General features: G+C 55.1%; 1 protein-coding gene and 1 long non-coding RNA gene across 4 annotated transcripts in view; one reads left to right on the top strand and one right to left on the bottom strand.

The window, feature by feature from the left end:
• The window catches only part of LOC117095939, a 35,735-nt gene extending 31,864 nt beyond the window's left edge, over positions 1–3,871 (top strand). For both annotated transcript variants that reach the window (XR_004442253.1, XR_004442251.1), the window contains exon 3: positions 2,966–3,871. This is a non-coding gene — a long non-coding RNA (uncharacterized LOC117095939). The remainder of the gene's footprint in view (positions 1–2,965) is intronic.
• A 128-nt stretch (positions 3,872–3,999) lies between these two features.
• On the bottom strand, positions 4,000–17,729 carry RASD2 (RASD family member 2). 2 transcript variants are annotated; one of them, XM_033232770.1, is made up of 3 exons: positions 17,682–17,729; positions 10,847–11,126; positions 4,000–6,441 (listed from the first exon to the last, which is right to left on the bottom strand). In XM_033232770.1, exons 2-3 carry the CDS (start codon positions 11,115–11,117, stop codon positions 5,912–5,914), a joined length of 801 nt encoding a protein of 266 aa, XP_033088661.1. In that variant the 5' UTR covers positions 11,118–11,126; positions 17,682–17,729; the 3' UTR covers positions 4,000–5,911. The 2 variants fall into 2 exon arrangements, with proteins under 2 accessions (XP_033088661.1, XP_033088660.1); XM_033232769.1 differs by lacking the exon at positions 17,682–17,729 and adding an exon at positions 16,722–17,670.
• Positions 17,730–19,034: the final 1,305 nt, after the last annotated feature.

Below are 19,034 nucleotides of genomic sequence, written 5' to 3'. Positions count from 1 at the left end.
CCCACCTCCCAAGAATGGAGGAGAGAGGAGCCAGAAATAGCTAAAGAGAGAGAAGGCGAGTGAGAAAAGTGAACTGTCCACCCTTCTCTTCCCGAGTCTCCAGCTTTTTGTGTGCAGTAGACCACTGCTAGGGGAGGGAGGGAGGCTCTTTAGAATGAAGACTGGAAATTTGATGATCACACTGGCCAAGGAATTTTAGTTGAGACTGTACTTATTGGTTAAAGTGCCTATGGTATATTCTGTTTATCTCTCTTTTTTTTTTTTTTTTTTGAGACGGAGTCTCACTCTGTCGCCCATGCTGGAGTGCAGTGGCTGGATCTCAGCTCACTGCAAGCTCCACCTCCCGGGTTTACACCATTCTCCTGCCTCAGCCTCCTGAGGAGCTGGGACTACAGGCACCCGCCACCTTGCCCGGCTAGTTTTTTGTATTTTTAGTAGAGACGGGGTTTCACCGTGTTAGCCAGGATGGTCTCGAACTCCTGACCTTGTGATCCACCCGTCTCGGCCTCCCAAAGTGCTGGGATTACAGGCTTGAGCCACCGCGCCTGGCCTTTATATTCTGTTTTTCAAGATCGATGGGAAAAATCATGGGATAGTCCAAGTTTTCATCTGGGGATGGGGGTTGGATGTGACTAAGTGCTCAGAGTCAATTATTTTAATTTTTATTTATTTATTTTTGAGATGAAGTTTCGCTCTTGTTGCCCAGGCTAGAGTACAATGGCATGATCTCGGCTTATTGCAACCTCCACCTCCCAGGTTCAAGCGATTCTCCTGCCTTAAGCCTCCCAAGTAGCTAGGATTACAGGCATGCACCACCATGCTTGGTTAATTTTGTATTTTTAGTAGCGACAAGGTTTCTCCATGTTGGTCAGGCTGGGCTCGATCCACCTGCCTCAGCCTCCCAAGGTGCTGGGATTACAGGCATGAGCCACCGCGCCTGGCATGCTCAGAGCCAATTTAAAGCAGCCTTGGGAGCCTAGAGCTGCTTTCTGATTTCATCTGCTAAGTGGAGCTTGTTTGAAGTCAGACCGCCCGTGGTGTCCCAAGGCTGGTCCATTGCATTAGGGTAGCTGCTTGGAGATAACTGACTGGTCAACCAGATCCCTCTTCTTTTCCACAATGGAGTCACTGCTGGGCATGGGGCCACCTAGCAAAGGACTGCATCTCTCAGGCCTTCTCACAGGTAGGTACAGTCACATGGCTGGGCTCTTGCCATTGCTAGAAAGTGGAAGTGATAAGTCCGTGGCCCTGAAAACAGCAGGTGTACCTCTTCCACACTCTTTCCCCCTATCCCTTCAGCTGAACCTGAATGTTGCAGTGGCTTCAACTGTGCAGATGGTGACAAGGTCCTAGAGATGGAAGAACCTGAAGACTGAAGAAACCAGGTGGAGCAGAGTGACTTCACCATGAAAAATAAGTTGGGTTCTTCTCTTGTGACAGCAGCTCAGCCTTTTATTGTGAGCAGAAGAGCACCCCATTTTCTGAGTTCCCTGAACCACATCCAGACACTGTACCCCAACTCACTGGACTCTCCCGCTAGAGAACAATCCCTCAGCTGGCTCAGTTTTAAAAGCCCTGGAGACAAAAATGTGCTTTGGAATCAGACATGATTTCTCATCCAGCTCTGCTCCTTCCTGGCTGTGCAACTTTGGACAAGTGACTTAACCTCTCTGAACTCCATTCCCTCTTATCCAAAAAGGGATTCCAGCTAGCTCTGCCGTGAGGATCCAATGAGAGGATGCAGGTAAAAAACTCAGCAAGGTGCTTGGCACAGAGTAAGGTCTTCACAAAGGTCGACTCCTTTCCCTTCCCCCATTCCCGGCAGCCTTCACTGCTGAGCCCCTGGCAGGCCTCCCATCAGCCCCCACCAAACCATGACGCAGACTGAAGTTTTTCTTTCGAGTAAGTGACAGGTTCAGGGAGGCGGAACAGAACAAATACTTAGAGTTCACAGCACAGAATTCTTTGAAATCATAATCTCAATGCTCCCTTCCTAGGTTCGGGGGATTAGCCGGCTATCCTGGGCTTGGTTCTAAATGGTCTCACTGTGAAGGGAATTTTCCTACAATCTTATCCTACCCGCTGTCCCAGGGCTAAGAAGACACGTGTCTTTCTCCTCTATGGCAGTCTGTCACTGTTAACCCCATTCCAGGGCAAGGACTGTGGGATGCAGGGAACAAGGAGTGGGGCTAGAGCTGGAGCTGGGGTGAGCATGTTCTGTTTGGTGATGATTGCAATGCTGTGAGTTATGCAATAGGAATATCAATTCCTTCTAGCAGAGACCATCAGGACTGCGAGAGGCTGTTGGTGTGTATCCGGTCCTGATGCCTTCCTCCCGCCTCTCATTTACTCATGAAGAAAAGGAGGCCTGGGAGGGGACGAGACTTATTTGCAGACCCACATAGAGAAAGGGAGTGGCAGCGGCGGGCTGAACTCCAGCAGGACACTGTGGATGCCTGGCTCTGTGCACCAGCGCCCTTGTTATGGTGCATCGCTGACCGCCATGAAGAAAGGAGCGTTTGCCTCCATGCTTCGTGCGTATGAGAACCAGGATCTAGAAAGTGTCCGAGGGACATGCCTCCCACACTGACCTTCTGTGGCTGGTGTGGGCAAAGGATCGGAGGGGAGCTGGGCTGCTAGATTATCAGAAGCTGGGAGACGGGCCCCCAGGTAGGCAGAGGTTAGGAGCCAAGCCCCCAGGTAGGCAGAGACTAGAAGCAGGATCCCCGAGGTAGGCAGAGGCTGAAAGCAGGGCCCCCAGATATGCAGAGGCTGGGAGTGGGGCCCCCAGGTAGGCAGAGGCTGTGAGTTCTCCAGCTCCCCACACCACGGACTTGCGTGGTCTTGCCTCCACCACTGCCTGGCTCTGTTTGTTTTGTGAATGTCTGTGCAGAGGTTGTGGCTTCCCAATGGACAATGTGGTTCCCAGTGGACCTTATACTGACTGTCTCTCAACCTCCTTTAGGGCCTGGCTCCCTGATCCTGCTGGTGGCATTTGCTGATCAAAAGAACAGACTGTTTCCACCTCCCGGATGCAAACTCTTTCTTCAGCCAGACAGAGATCAGACAGCCTCTGGTGTTGAATCCCTGATCTGCCACTTCACCAGCTGTGCCATCTTGGACAAGATATGGAGCTCTCTGAACCTAAATGCTCAGATGGGGTGAACATGAGTGGGCTTCCTTCAGGGCTGGGTGATAGGATGGCGTGAGACCCGCCTGGTAAAACGCACAGTGAACACTCACTGACTTTCTCCTTTCCCTCTGTCCAGGGAAACCTCTCATTCCCGGGGGTACGTTCAGTGTTGGTCAGGACCCAGACCTTCTTCCTCAGCCTCCACTTGCCATCCCCACCCACATCCTGTCTTACTTCACAGGAGGGCTCATGCCGTGAGCCCCGTGTGTACTGGGTTCCGTCCAGAATGTGGTCCAGCAAATCCACCACACGCGGGTGGGGGCCGTGTCCTGGCCCCCAGGTTGAGTCTAAGTAAGGCTGCCCACGCTCAGCATTTGAGGCCAGATAATTCTCAGTGGGGTGAAGTGGAGGGGTGACCTGTGCACTGGAGGATACTGAACGGTGTTCCTGGCCTCCACCCACCAGGTGAGAGCAGCAGCCCCAGCCCCAGGCTTGGAAAAGGTTTCCAGAGATTGCCAACTGTCCCCTGGAGGTGAAACTGCTGCTGTACAGGAACCATGAAGAACTAAGACACGGAGAACCTCCTGGAGCTAATGGTCCACAGGGGCCCCTCCTGTGTGGACACAGACACCTCGGTACACAAACCTGGAGGACCCAGGAGGACCAAGCTGAAGGAGGGCATCACCTTCCATCTGGGGGTCTTATCCCCCTCCCCCGATACTGAAACTTGAAGGTGGACTCAGTACTGACCCTCAGGGCCAGGGCACTCAGCAGGTGCGTTTTGGGCAGGAAAGGCCAGCTTTGGTCGGGGAGGGGGCACACTTCCTCTTGGAAATATGAAAAATACACATGGGCAAGGACACGGCTTTGTAACAAACCCACTTTTATTGATAGTGTACACGGAGATCCATGGCAGCGGGGCTGTGCCTGGGAGAGAGCAGGCCACACACTGGTGCAGCCAAGGTGCCTGGTCTGCTCAGAGGGCTCAGGCAGGGGGTGGGGAAGGGGACAGAGGCAGGGTTGGAGCTGCTGCGTTCAGCACAGACGCAGGCAGGGGCCAAGGCTGAGATGCAGGTGCAGGTATGCAGAGCTGGGGCTGGAGCATGTGTACATCTGTGTGTACTTGTATATACATTGGCATGGGGTACACAATATCTACAGGGACCCTCACAGACTGATCTAGGGAGAGGGTTGAGGACAAGATGTCCCAAAGCCCTGAAGGCCCCAGGGGCCAAGCATCAAGAGAGGGGGCACATCGTGGTAGGTACTGAATGCCCAGCACTAGCTTGCTTCTGCCACCCACAGACTTGCTGTGTGACCTGGGGGACGTTACTAACCCTCTCTGGACCTCAGAAAGATCCATTATAGGATCACTAAGGTTCCTTAGGGCCTGAAAACTTCCGTATGTTTAGAGAGATTAAAATACAAAATATACTTGTTAAGAGCTGATGACAAGGGCCTTTGGTTTATGGGTTCAAACCCACCATGCCTGAGTACATGGTTGGACCCAGCATAGCCCAATCCCAGGCACAAGGAGAAGACCTGCCCTGAGCTTTTCTGTTGGACCCCTCCCAGGCTCAGTTCTGGGTCCCAGCTGCTCCTCCCTGCCTCCCCACCGCTGTGTGTGCAGAAGGTGGTGGGGCAGCAGGGGCGGGCAGAGGCCAGGGCTGGGAACCCTCTTGGTTTCCTAGGACACAGTGAACCCAGCGCCCAGTAGGTGCTTAATAAATGCTTGAGGAACGAGCACAGTAGAGGACAGCCTGGTTCTAGGTGGAGCTGTACCCTGAACTTGCTAGGGGACAGGGTTGTGGCCTGGGGCTCATCATGTCCCCTCCGAGTCTCAGTGGTATCCTCTGTGAAATGGGAGCATTAAAAAAAGCAGCCCTGGCCTGTCCACCCCACGCTTGTGCAATTGTCTGTAAACCGTGGAGTTCAATGGTGGAGGTCAATGTCTAGTTGCAGACAGGCCATGGAAACCCTGTTTGGGAGTAGAGGAGGAAGGCGTCCCCAGAGGAGGCCGTGGATCTGAACTGGGTGAGGGCCTGGCCAAGGAGGGAGTCACTAGGCTTTTACAGTACAATGATTTCCATTTCTACTGCTATACATGACACGAAAACAGCTGCAACCACAACAAAGCACAACTGTGGGGCGGAGGGATCTGGGAGAGGAGGCTGAGGAACGTGGTCTAGGAGGTGGGCGTGGTCTAGGAGGTGTGCCACGCCCCCTTCAAACACACAGACGCCACTGGCTCAATGTCAGGGGCAGCTGGGGGCCAACTTGTGTGTGTGCTAGGGGTGGGAGGGGGTGCAGAGGCAGCTAACCCAGAGGGTAGGAGTTGCAGGGCTGGGATAGAAGTTCTCCCAGCTGCCACCCAAACCAAGCTGGGTGTTATGCCAGGGGAGAGGAGACCTTTCTCATCTGGCCTTCCGTGTCCTTTGCATCCTGAGACTTGTCCCAGGAGGCTCCATATGACGCAGCAATCTTCACCCCTCTGGGATCAACATTCCTTCCAACCCCAGGAGAGGAAGGTGTGAGGCTGCAGAGCTGTGTCCTCCCACTGAGGAGCTGAAACCACCAAGGAGCTGTGGACAAGGGGACTCAGGAAAGCTGTGAGAAGGCAGATGAATGTGCGGAGGCCAGCGCCCGGGGGCCTCCAGTCTGTGCCTAAGGTCTGTGAACAAGACTGCTGCGGGGGCCTCGGCGGGGGGATGCGCACAGTGGGCATCTGGGGCCACCTCCCTGAAGGCACTGGCCAAGCCTCGCCCCAGCATCCCTCGCTCACTGGATGGTGCACTTGTCCCTCTCGCGGGCCTGGCCTTCCCGAAGGACCTTGGCCTTGATATACTTGAGGTCACTGTTGACGCTGGGGCGGCGGGCGAAGGGCGAGACCATGCCATAGGCGTCCATCTCCTTGACGCGGCGCATGCAAAAGGGCCTGGGGTGGAAGGCGTCACCGTACTGCACAGAGATCTTGCGATGCAGGGCGGGGCTCATCTCGTGCGGTAGTTTGGCCATGCTGAAGAGCACGTAGAACATTTCGTCCACGTTGGTGTTCTTCTTGGCCGACACCTCGAAGTAGGCGCAGTTCTCGTCGCCGGACACCAGCAGCTCGGCCTCGGTGGTGGGCACCTGGCGGCAAAGCTCGCCATGGTCGTTCTTGTTGCCACAGATGACCATGGGCAGCTCCGCCGCCTCCTTGGTCTTATTCTTCAGGCAGGACTTGACCTCCAGGATCTGCTTCTGGAGGCGCTTGACCTCATCGAAGGACTCCCGGTTATCCAGGCTGAACACCAGGATGAAGACATCCCCTGCAGGGAGAGAGCCCAGGCAGTGAGTTCACCTGCCAGTGCGACCCCTGCCCTCCTCTGGCCACAGAACACCAGTCCTAACAGCTGGGAGTCACAGGCGCCCTGAAGCAGTTATGCGGCGTAACTGACGTAACCTACGCAGCGACTCTTTGGGGTAGCTGCGATTATTCTCCCCATTTTCCAGGGCAGGAAACTGAGGCTGAGGGGGTTGAAGCCCCTGTTCACAGTCGTATAGCTAACACGTGGACCACTTGGTTCAAATACAGTTAACTCACTTCACATTTCCTTGCAGGGCTGGAGAGGGGTGGGTGATTTGTGTGGACTGTGTTCAGATAATAATAATAATTTCTATGAGCGCAGGTGGCCTGCCTGTTTTGCTCAATGCCTAGTTTGCATCTGGCCTCATCCACTTAGCTGCCAGCAGACTTGAGCAGATCACGAAACCTCTGTAACCTCAGTTTCTCTGTCTGTTTCATGCAGATGAAATATTACCTTGCAGGATAATTTTGAGAGTTATGCAAGATAATGAATGGACAGTGGTACATGCTCAGTGACCTCAAGTGTCAGTGACGATGAGAATGAAGGCCTACTGGGGGCCAAGCACCGGGTATGTGCTCCAGGCCCATTGTTCTCTTGATTCCTCACTATGCCTCTGTCAAGGAGATTTTGTTACCTTTGCATTACAGGTGAGCAAACTGAGGCTCAGAAAGGGCATGCAGCCTGTCCAAGATCACACAGCTTCCGTGTGGCTAGGCTGAGACTTCTACCTGATTCTGTCCTCACCTAACTAGTGCCTGACACCCGGTGGATGCTCTCTGCTTCTCAAATAAATCATGGGATGAAAAAGTGAGTGCTGGCCTCCAAGGCCCACACTGCCTCCAGGATAACTCACCCCCTCACTCAAGGCAGGGTTGTGAATCTGAAACAGGGGCTGCTGTGGAGACGGTGGGGAGGTGAGGAGGCTGTCTGGACTGGTGCCTCCATCCCGATTTCCAGCTCTTAACAAGCACCTTCCTCACTTTTGCGTAAACTCTTTTTTTTCTTTCTTTTTTTTTTTTTTTTTGAGATGAAGTCTTGCTCTGAGGCCCAGGCTGGAGTGCAGTGGTGTGATCTTGGCTCACTGCAACTTCCACCTCCTGGATTTAAGTGATTCTCCTGCCTCAGCCTCCGGAGCAGCTGGGATTTCAGGCGCCTGTCACCACGTCTGGCTTTTTTTTTTTTTTTTAGACAGAGTTTCACTCTTGTTGCCCAGCCTAGAGTGCAATGGCATGATCTCAGCTCACTGCAACCTCCGCCTCCCGGGTTCAAGCGATTCTCCTGCCTCAGCCTCCTGAGTAACTGGGATTACAGGCACCCACCACCACCCCTGGCTAATTTTTTGTATTTTTAGTAGAGACAGGGTTTCACTGTGTTAGCCAGGCTGGTCTCAAACTCCTGACCTCAAGAGATCTACCCACCTCGGCCTCCCAACGTGCTGGAATTACAGGCCTGAGCCACTGCATCCAACCACTTTTGCTCAAACTCTTGATAGCCTTGTGGTGTGACAAGATCCCTGTCTCACAGATGAGGAAACTGAGGCCCAGAGGAATCAGCAACTGGCCCAAGTTCTCGAGAAGAGAAGCAAGCAGCTCCAGCTTCTGGCAGAACGGCTGCCACCTTCCTCTGCACCCCCAGAGCACATCATTTGCTCCCACTTAATGGCACATGGCACATTCAGAATGGTGTCCAGGCCAAGGGTGTGCTCCAAACAGTGAGCTCAGGCACAGGGGAGGGTTCCATCACCCACTCATCCTAGTCTCCCCAGGGCCTGGCACACAGTGTTCACCAAGGCAGGCTGAATGGATGGGAGGTGATGGAAGAAACTGCAGTGTGGGCTCTTCTGAAAGGCACTTGCAAGGCAGCATCAGCTTGGCAACTCTTCCTTCTTGGGCTGCCAAACCCCATCCCATTAGGCTAATCCGGGGCCCCTGAGGACTCGTGGCCTTGACATATTCAAATGCGAGACTGCGATGCCAAGCATCAGAGATGCCTGTCTGGCAGCTGGAAGAAGAGCTGGTGGTGGAATTAATGGCTTTCAGAATTTCCTGAGCAGCAGGAAAATGAGGTTGAAAAAATGAGGTTCCACCAGGTTGGAAAATGAGGCATGGGTTGGTGTGTGAAAAAAACAAGCATCAGACAGATGTACTCAGAATGATATGCGCTGTAAAAAAGAGACAGACAAAAATACTCTCCATTGTGGGAATACAAATACGATTGCCAATGTAGTCACGGAGGCCCGGAAGGCTCCATGCCAGACGGCCAGGGTGGCCACCTCCGGGGCAGGGGCAGGAGCCTGGCATTGGGGACATGGGTCAAAGGGGCATTAGCTTTATCTGTAGCGTTTACAGGAGGGTGTGTTTGTGTATTACTTGTGTCACTGAAAATTCATGCTGAAAATATGCACGTGCTTCCTCTCTACATCTCCCCTCTCCTTCCCTCTGTCATTAGCCTTATTCATAGCAGTGGGTACCCAGTCCCCTCCCCGAGGCTGAGAGGGCTGACACCAATGCAATACCCGTCACGGAGCCTTCTTGCAGTCCTCACAGCCTCCCTGCAGGGTATGAGGTTAAGCCCACTGTGTGGCTGGGGAGGCTCAGACTCAGACGGGATGCATGTGCCTCTGTTCACACATTTAAACCAAGAGGCCCAGAGAGGATTCGAACACAGGTCGACCCAGGGCTCTCCTATCTACATGCCCCTTCTCCAAAACTCGGGGTGGAGCGGGGAGCTTGACTGCTGTCTGGGTCAGATGCTCTGAAAAGCCAGCCTGGAAGAGAAAGCACTCAAGGAGGGGCCACCCCGCAGCCTCAGTCTTGGCCTCAAGGCGGCGGCAGGGCTGGGCATGGCATGGGTTTCTCCGTATAGAAGTATCTCAGTTGAGGGGTTATCTTAATGAGGCCTAGAGAGTTGCCTGCGCACTCCTTCGCTTATCCCTGCTCAGCAACTTGAGGGGAGTGACTTGGGAAATGATCGTGTGGCTGGGAGTAGACCCACTCCAAATGCTGACTCAACAGAAGACTCAGGGATTTATTGTGCATTTACTATCTGCTCACCAAGCGCCTTATGCGTAATAATTCATTTAATTCTCACAGTGCCTTTAGGATGAGTGTTGATGTGATGCAACTTTACATGAGAATGCTGAGACACAAAGAGATAAAATCCCTTGCCTCGAGGTACAAAGCCGGGAAGCAGCAGAACCAGGATTCAGACCCAGGTGCTGGGTCCCGGACTTGTCCTCTTAGTTACCATGTTAATGCAGTGTAAACGAGGGCACAGCCCCTCAGCTCCACTCACCCTTTCTTCCCCACCCCGCCCCACCCCCCTGCAACCTCCCTTTCCCTCCTCACCCCTCCCAGCAGGGCTGAGAGGTTGCCGTGTGGCTTTGTCTGAAAGCACAAGAGCAGACTGCCTTTTCGAGCTGTGCTGCCATTGGAGTGAGTTACTTAACCTCTCTGGGCTTCAGTTTCCCCACTTGTAAAAAGGGAATGAATAACTATTTGTGAGGGTTAAATAAGTACATGCCGGACGAGGGGGCTCACACTTGTAATCCCAGTACTTTGGGAGGCCGAGGTGGGCAGATCACGAGGTCAGGAGATCAAGACCATCCTGGCTAACATGGTGAAACCCCATCTCTACTAAAAAGACAAAAACTTAGCCGGGAGTGGTGGCACGTGCCTGTAGTCCCAGCTACTTGGGGGGCTAAGGCAGGAGAATCGCTTGAACCTGGGAGGCGGAGGTTGAAGTGAGCTAAGATCGCGCCACTGTACTCTAGCCTGGGTGACAGAGTGAGACTCCGTCTCAAAAAAATAAAATAAAATACACTACATGCCAAGCTCTAAGAACAGGGTCAGGCCCATAGCTTCTAATAAGTGTCATCTACTGCCATCACTGTCACTATTACTATGACCAAGCCCCCTTCCCTTTGTTGACCACTGCCATGATCCTACCCTTACCTCTCTAGGAGGTGGCAAAGGCCTGGGGTGTGGGAGACCCGAGCCCCGTGGACTGACTGTGGGCCCCGGAGCTCTGGTGGGTCATCTCCCAGAGGAGGAAAGCAGCAGCCAGGGCATCATTCTGTTCGCTAGAAAGGAATATCCCTGGGGCACACTGGTATCAGCTCCTGATCTGAAAGGCGGCCCCCACAGCCATGAGTAATCGATCTGGAGTCTAACAGAATGGAATCAGGGCCCCTGATTCCATCACTAGTTCTAGTAAGTGGCAAAACCTCTCTGAGCCTCACTGTGCAGGGATGATGCCTGTCTCAGATGATGGCTATGCAAGTACTATGCAAACTGCCAAGTGCCCAGCACACTCCACACCCATGCCCCGGCCCTGCCACCCCAGCCCAAGCACCGGTGGGCCTCACCTGTGAGGATGGAGAGCCTGCGCATGGCGGGGAAGGGGTGGTTGCCGGAGGTATCCAGGATGTCGAGCTGGTACATGTCGCCGCGGATGTTGTACACCTTGCGGTGGAAGTCCTCGATGGTGGGTGTGTACTGGTCCTCGAAGCGCCCATTGAGAAAGCGAGACACAATGGAGCTCTTGCCCACCCGAGAGGCGCCCAGCACCACCATACGGTATGAGTTCTTGGCGGGCACACTGAGCGTGCAGTTCCCGCTGGACAAAGTCTTCATCATGGCTCGGGGCTGTGACAAAGCGAGAGAAGCAGACGTCAGGGGACCCCCGACCTGACCCTGCCACCTCTTGTTAGAGGTCTTGGCCTTCTCTCTAGGGCCTCTGTCTAGGTCTCAGTTTTCTGTCTGTAAAACGGGAACCTCAGACAAGGTTCTAAGGGGCCTTGGAGTTCTACCCTCTCATTCATTCATGCCCTCTCTCCTTTACTCCTTCCTTCATCCACTCACTCACTTACCGTCCGTTCATTCATCCTTTCGTTTATGCAAGCACCGGACTACTGGGATTTGAATCCTTGCCTTGCCTCTAGCTACTGACCTTGGGCAAGTAGCTTAACCTCTCTAGAAGCCACTTTTCTCGTCTACAAAATGAGCCCAAGTCATAGAGTTGTTGCAAAAGGCTCAGCACGTGGTGAAATCTCAAAAATGGTATCTATCGTGAGAATCCATTCTTTCCCTGGTTCATCCATCTGGCTTTCCAGGAGCCTGTGAGTCTAGGATAAGACACAGGGAAGGCACTAGCATGCATTTCTTAAGCCTGAGGCAGGAGGGGGTTCTGTGGTCATTCAGCCCTCTTGGGAAGAAGGGAAGGCTATGTCCACACCGCATGCTCCAAGCTGGATGCCTGGGGTTGCTCCTGCAGCCACCCACATTTAGACCTGTGCTCTGCATCTGGCGGGCTCCCTGCGCTCCATGGCCTGCCCTGATATTTTTGCCTCCCAGGCCCTAGATGTTTACTTGCCTCCAGGAGACCCAGAGGCCCAGAGTAGAGGATGTGGAATGGGGAATAACTCATGGCTGGCTCAAGTTTCCCGCCCAACTCCAAAGGTTAATGGTTCTGGGGCAAACCCAGAGCTTTCTATGGGAGCCTCTTGACCTCATGAAAGAGGCCAACATGGATCCAAGCTCTTGTATAAACAAACCCACAGCTCCACCAGGCTCATCCCAAAGGCTCTTTACAGCCCAGCCCTCCTTCCTTTCCTACCTCAGTGCCCACCAGAATCCTCACCCCAGAACCCCTGACCCCAGTCACCCTAGTTAGTTTGAGCTCTGCTGAGATCAGCCTCCAATCCTTTGCTCATGCCACCCCTCTGCAGAATACCCTCCTCCCCTTAAGTTTCAGGATCTGGCTCAAGTGCCACCTGCTCTCTGAAGGCCTCTCTGATCTCCCCACCCTAGCAGGAATCCCTCCTGTCTCCAGAGAGCTTTCCAGCTCCTGAACTGCAGATGGGCACAGGCCTGCTGAAATGTCAATCCCCTCGGTCCTCCTCAGGCTGCCACAGGTTGTGCAGGTTGGCCACTGCACAAGGCACATGGCTTGGTGGGCAAGTGGGGGCTGCATCCCAGAGGTGGGAGCTGCATCCCAGAGGGAGGTGCATCTTGTGTAGAGGAAGACGCATTGTTTTTAAATTCACACAAAAAACTGTATGTGCCCATACTCAGTCCCCACCCCGGAATGCCTCAAGTTGGTTTCTTTGAGTGCCTCGTCCATTGACCCAAGGTGCTTTCCAACACCATCGCTTCCTGGCTATCATGATGCTAAGGTCTGAGATGGCCACTCGAGGTGGAGAGGTTGCCTGCATGTGAGTGCCTGGCACACATCTGGATCTGCTCACCCTGCCCAACTACCAGCCTCTGTGCAGGAAACCGGCTCTCAAAAATACCTTTGTTAGAAGTCCTGATTGGTGGTATTTGCCAATTTCCATGGCGTAAATGCTCCCACCATGGTCAATTCTAAGCTACCAATGTGACTTTGATGAATGAATCACAAAGGGACACACACAATAAGCCAGCTCAGCACACAGCGGACCCCAGGCCTGGAGCCACAAGGACGGCAACTGCTGCCACTTGAGCCCATGCAGTGTGCCAAGCCCCGCACTAAGTATAGAAATAATCATAGCTGGCATTTATTTTGCAGCTAAAATATGCCAGAGTGTTCTAAGTGCTGCACACATGTTAACCTATTTCTCCCTTCAGTAACCCCAGAAAACAGGTGGTGTTATTCTCCAATTTACAGATGAGGAAACTGAGGCACAGAGAGGTTAAATTACTTGCTTACAGTTGCACAGCCAGTAACCAGGAGAGGAGAGGTTTGATCCCAGGTGGTCTGCTCCGAGCTCAGAAGGCTCTGTGACTAGCCTACCTGGTTAATAAGGGAGCCTGGGCAGTAGTTCAAGCCTAAGACCCCCACGTCCCCCACCCCGCTCCCACCTAAAGCTGTCTTTGAATTTATCCCACAAAACTGCCATGCCATGTACACAGCAGGGGTTCAATAAACGATCTGTGTATTCATCAAATGGTAAATGGCTCTGTCTTTGGGTTTGCCTGAAGCCCCGCTCTGGGACCTTCTTTCCTCTGCCTCAACCACCTGACTGGCTCAGGGTCTGTGCTAAGGAGGGCCCTCCCCTAGGGCAGCCCTGATGAGGTGCCCAGGGCATACATGTGGGAGGCAGGAAGTGAGAGAGAGGAGGGTGGAGAGAGGGCTGCCAGACCACAGCAGGGAGCCCTTCTCAGTTTCTGCCAGGCTGTCTTAGCCAGCCTGGGCCTTCAGCAGAGATTGTGGGGGAAAGAAGCCCTACCCCATGACAGCCCCCTCCCCAAGTCCCTCTGCAGACAGCTTGACTCTGCTGGTGGTCACTTCTGTCTAGACAGGATGGGAAAGGGGCCAGAAGCTCCCAGGGATAGTATTTGTCTCCATCACTGCCCTGCCCAGCCTCCAGCCCAGAGCTTGGTACAGACGAGCTGATAGCAATGACTTAATGAGCTTCAGGGAGTCAGAGAGAGGAGGCAGGAGTCAAAGAGGCAGAGAATCAGAGAGAGGAGGCAGGGAGTCAAAGAGGCAGAGAATCAGAGAGAGGAGGCAAGGAGTCAAAGAGAGGAGGCAGAGGGTCAAAGAGGCAGGGAATCAGAGAGAGGAGGCAGGGAATCAGAGAGAGGAGGCAGGGACTCAAAGAGAGGTGGCAAGGAGTCAAAGAGGCAGGAAATCAGAGAGAGGAGGCAGGGAGCCAGAGAGAAGAGGCAGAGGGTCAAAGAGGCAGGGAATCAGAGAGAGGAGGCAGGGAGTCAGAGAGAGGAGGCAGGGAGTCAGAGAGAGGAGGCAGGGAGTCAAATAGGCAGGGAATCAGAAAGAGGAGGCAGGGAGACAGAGAGAGGAGGCAGGGAGTCAGAGAGGGGAGGCAGGTAGTCAGACAGAGGAGGCAGAGAGTCAGAAAGAGGAGGCAGTGAGAGAGAGGGGAAGCAGGGAGTCAGAAAGAGGAGGGAGGGAGACAGAGAGAGGAAGCAGGGAGTCAGAAAGAGGAGGCAGGGTGTCAGAGAGGAGGCAAAGAGTCAGAGAGAGGAGGCAAGGTGACAGATAGAAGAAGCAAGGAGTCAGAAATAAGGGACAGGGAATCAGGGAGGGCAAAAAAGGAGAAAAAAATCCTCTGTGGTTTTTATCTCTGAGAGAAGACTGATTCTTCACATGGCCTGAGCCATGTGGGGCTGTGTGAGACATCTGGACACCTGGACGCCAGGTGACAGTGCCTCTGTGGGCTCTGCCTCCTGCCTCCACATCTTTCTTCCCTCTCCTCCCCCAGAGATGGCACCATGGGCACCCTTGTGGGCACGTCTCTCCTCTGCAGCCTGTTCTCCCTTCTCCATCCTCAGCCAGGCTGACCTCACACAGCGAGGAGCAGACAGGGATGAGTTCGAAGGGCCCTTTGGGAATTTGGAGTCCAATATCAATGACTGAATGGATTTCAGGAAGTCAGAGAGAGGAGGCAGGGAATCAGAGAGGGGAAGTAGGAAATCAGAGAGACGAGGCGCCGAGAGGCAGGAAATTCAACAGAGACCCCCTAACAACACAAGTAACCGAATGCACATACTGTGACTACTGACCCCACCACAGGGCCATTCTGAGGACAGGTGGAAGCCAGAACGTTTCCAGAGCAGAAATGAGGGGGTGCGATCCTGGGGGCACAGTAAACACAGCCAGGAAGGCATCCATCAGCCCACTTAACTGATGGGGACATTGACGCTCAGAGAGGTTAAGTCACCTGCCCCAGTCGACACAGCAGATGACTAGCTGGGCTGGGATCAGAACCAGGTTGTTTGGCTCCAAAGTCTGGGCTCTTAACTCTATGAAAACCCACTCCCGGCCAAAATTGGTCTTTTCCAAAACACTGTCTGTCTCAGTGAAGCCTCAGCTGGTGTCAGGCTGGGGGATGACCTCTGAGACATATTATATTCTCACTCCCTCTCTCCCTGCAGGCAGCGGAGCGGAAAGGGGACAGGCACCTCCCAGGATTCTCCCCCAACCCTGCCAGCCACCTCCGAGCAAGTGCACCTGTGGATTGAACACGTCTTCTCCCTTAAGCCTCTCCCCAGGGCCTGCCTGGAAGATGAAAGGGTCACACAGGCACAGGCAGCAGGAAAAGAGTCTGGACGTGTTCTCCTGGTGTATGCCCCAGAGCCTGTTTCACTGCACTGCCCCTCCTCCACCCCCCCCATGCCTCCTCCATCAGCGCACACTCAGCCTCTCTGGACACGCACATTGCCGTCACTGGCCTCCAGCTGCCACTCTGAGAGTCCAGGGGCTTGGCAAAGCCAACCCCACCACCCTTGGCAGCTCAGGTGGTAGAAGGTAGGCAGGCATCCGCTTCCAGCAGGCCAGCTCTGCCTCTCACCAGCCCCGCAGCCCTGGGCAAATGACTTGGCTCCCTGGGGCTCAGGTTATTCCTCTGTTAATGGTAAGAAATGAACCCCCTGTGTGGCCCTGGGCTTCCAATAAGTCTGGAGGCTGACCCAGCTCCTGGGCCGCAGCAAACTGAACACATGCTGGGTTCTTTTCTTCGTGGCACTTTATCTTGGCAGCCGTGGGACTGCCCAGTGAGGCTGGACTGGAATGCAGGCGCAGGTCTTGCACGGAACCCATCTTGTCTCTGACACCATGGGAGGCCTGAGTCACCAGCTCCTGACCTGGCTGCTCCCTCCCAGCCTGGCTTCCCACCTTCCATGAGGTCTTGGACAACATCCCCTGTCATCCTCCCAGTGCTGGGGACAAGAGGAGGGGAGGGCACAGAGAGGCCTCCAGAGCTGCCTTCTGGGCCCTCCAAGACAGCTAAGTTACAGGAAACCCCTCCTGGAAAGGGGATCGTCCAGGAAACTCACTCAGCACCAACCCAGAAAAAGCTCAAGAACTCTGGATAAGGAAGGCACTTCTAATCTTCCTTAGTCAGCTCCAGAAGGGGGACAGGAGTGTTTGGGGAAGTTGACTGTCTTCCTTAAGCCCCAGTTTCCTCCTATTTAAATGGGCTATTACTCTAGCTCTTTAAATGGAAAGCCTCTGGCACCAAAACTAGAACATAGTAGAAGCTCAATAAATCTTTCTTTCTTGGGATAAGTAAAGGGTACAGCACCCAGTTTGACACATATAGTAGGTGCTCAACGAATTTAATTTTCTCCAGGTATGTAAAGTTGCCAGACGATCCCGGCACATAGTAGGTGCTCAATCAATTTCACTTTCTCTGGTCATCTAAGGAATCACTGAGCTTTCCTCCTCCAAGCCTCTACCCTTTCTTCCCGGCTGCTCCACTTCCCCCAGATCCCCAGCTCTACTGGGGTGTCTCCTACCTGGGAATGGCGGGCCGGGCCTCTGGCACGGCTGGGAGAGCTGCCTGGAAGCGCCGAGAGCTGCGGGGAGCCGCCTGCTGCTCCAGCCGCCGAGCCTCCCAGACTCTGTGGTGACTCCCGGGTCACTGCGCGGGGATCCTCCCCTGCGCGGCTCGGGACGCCGGGCTGGGCGCGGCCGGGCAAGGAGGCGCAAGGGGCAGGTGCCCCATGGGTGGGCTCCGAGGGCTCGGCGGGGCCCGGGCAGGGGGCGGGCTCCGGCTCGCCGCCGCCGGCCCTGCCCTGCCCCGAGCCGGGAGCCTCCTGCTGAGCCAGGTGCCCGGAGGCTTGGGGACGTCCGATCAGGGGGTCCCCGCCTGGGGCTCTGGGGTTGGGGGCGGAGAGGTAGGGGCGACTCCGGTGATGAAGGAGCAGCCTGTAGAGACTCGGGGAGGGGGATCCTTTGGAGGTGACTGTGGGTGCGTGTCCCTGGTGGGCGAAACCTCCTGGTCGCCTATGCCACCTTCTCCGCCTGCCCCAAAGGAGGTCGCTCGGATTGGGGATATCGGGCTGCGGGGCTCGGCCGCGGCCTCCTCCTCTGCCCGCGGCTGTGCAGCTCTCCCCGCGCCGGAGGGACGGCTTCTTTCTCCCGGCGCGGCGACGCCAGCAGCTGGAGGAGGAGCAGGGCGCTCCGCTCTGCTCTGCGCGCGTGTGGGAGGGGGCCTTGAACGCCGCCCCAAGGTTTCGCAGCTCCAAGTTAGCACCAACCCGACTCCTCCTCCTCCTTCACCTCCTCCTGTCAGCAGATGAGGAGAACTTTGTGTGTGGCCCTGGGTTCTCCCTCCTTCCCCCTCTCGCAGGCAGATGCCCCACTGTCACCCGCAGGGCGAAGAGGTCGCTGATCCCTCCGAAAGGTGGCAGAACCTCAGGCCCCTGATGGCGGTACCAGAGGCGCCCTCCCGCGCCCCTGCAAGCGTCGCCCACCTGCTCCTTCGGCCCCCAGCGAGCAGCGCCTCCCACCGCCCAGCGCCAGCGTCTGCTCTCCAGAGCCGGCTCGCCCCGCCCCACCCCGGCGCCCCGCCCCGCCCCGGCGCCCGGCCAATGGGAGGCGGGTCCCGCGGCCCGGCCCCGCCCACCCCGTTCGCAGCCTCAGGGGCGCCGCAGTCTGCAGTTCCGCGTGTCCCGGCGCGTGGGACCGGGGCCGCTGGGCGCGCGCACCTTGCCCAGAAGGCGGCACGGGCCTCGGAGGCTGACGTCTGCGCACGCGCTCACACGCACGCCCTTCCCGGCCGCAGGTGACCCGCATGGGGTCCGGCCGCCTGCCCACTCGGCCGGGGTCCCCAGCGGCTTGCACCTGGCCAGGCCGAGGGCGCCACGGCTCCAGCGCCCTCCTTCTTCGCAGAAGTCCCCGGGTGCCCTCCCAGGTGTCCAACCTGTCTGTCCCAGCCGCCGCCTCCCTCCCGAGGTCACGGTGCCCACGGGACCCTGCAGACTGGCACATGGGCCATGCACGTGTCGCCTAGGGGGGCGGGGAGTCACCTTGGCTTAGTGGCCAGAGGTCTTCGAGGCATGCGAGTCGCAGAGAGCACGGCCGCCAGGGACACACCAGGTGCCTTGAGCATTGCCTCTCCTGCCTGCATTCTCCCTTCCCACCTTTAAATGAGGGGCTTGACCTAGGCCAGACATCGTACCTTCTCACCATATCTCCACACCACTTATTACTTAATATATTTTTTAAAATACCAGATCCACTTTCCCCACCCCTTAAACACATTTTTTTTTAGAGAATCATTATATCGCTGCCTTAAATGGGAAACCAGTATCACTTGCCATAAATAGAAAGTAAGAGTTAAAATAAGCACAGTGAAAATAAAGCAAGGTTATTAAATTCTAGCTGGAAACTGTGGTCTGCCAAGGCTTGAGATGTGCCCTCAGTGAAAAAGGGAGATTGGCAAGATTTGGAGAGGTGTTAAATACCCATTAGCACCTAACAGAGACTTTCTCCTTCACGTATCAGGAGGCTTAAAAGAGAATGTTCTCATTGTGTGATACAGCAAAGGAATGCGATGCTGTGTCTGTGTCCCTCAGTTCCAGACCCCTGGACCTCAGGGATGTCTGCCAGCCTCACCCCCAACCCAGACCTGGCCTCCCTATCTCATGAAAGGCAGCAGGGGTCTGGGAGGGCACCTGAGGGGCCAGCTCCATTGGCTGAAAGATTGGCATTCAAGTTCTGTCTCAGTAACTACCTAGATGTCTGACCTTGGGCCAGTCATGAAAAGTCTCTGGGTCCTGGTTGTGCCATCTCCAAAATGAGTATAATATTGATGGGTCCACAGA

This window comes from Trachypithecus francoisi, unplaced genomic scaffold (assembly GCF_009764315.1).
Source record: "Trachypithecus francoisi isolate TF-2019V2 unplaced genomic scaffold, Tfra_2.0 Lachesis_group14, whole genome shotgun sequence".
NCBI lineage: Eukaryota > Metazoa > Chordata > Mammalia > Primates > Cercopithecidae > Trachypithecus > Trachypithecus francoisi.
This window is presented reverse-complemented; position numbering and strand designations above follow the sequence as displayed.

Bases quoted from the DNA above. Each gene is read 5' to 3' on its own strand.
- RASD2 (XM_033232770.1), bottom strand. From the start codon at position 11,117: ATGATGAAGACTTTGTCCAGCGGGAACTGCACGCTCAGTGTGCCCGCC. The intron at 6,442-10,846 runs GTGAGGCCCACC...CTCTCCCTGCAG, and splicing joins CAGGCTCTCCATCCTCACAG to GGGATGTCTTCATCCTGGTG.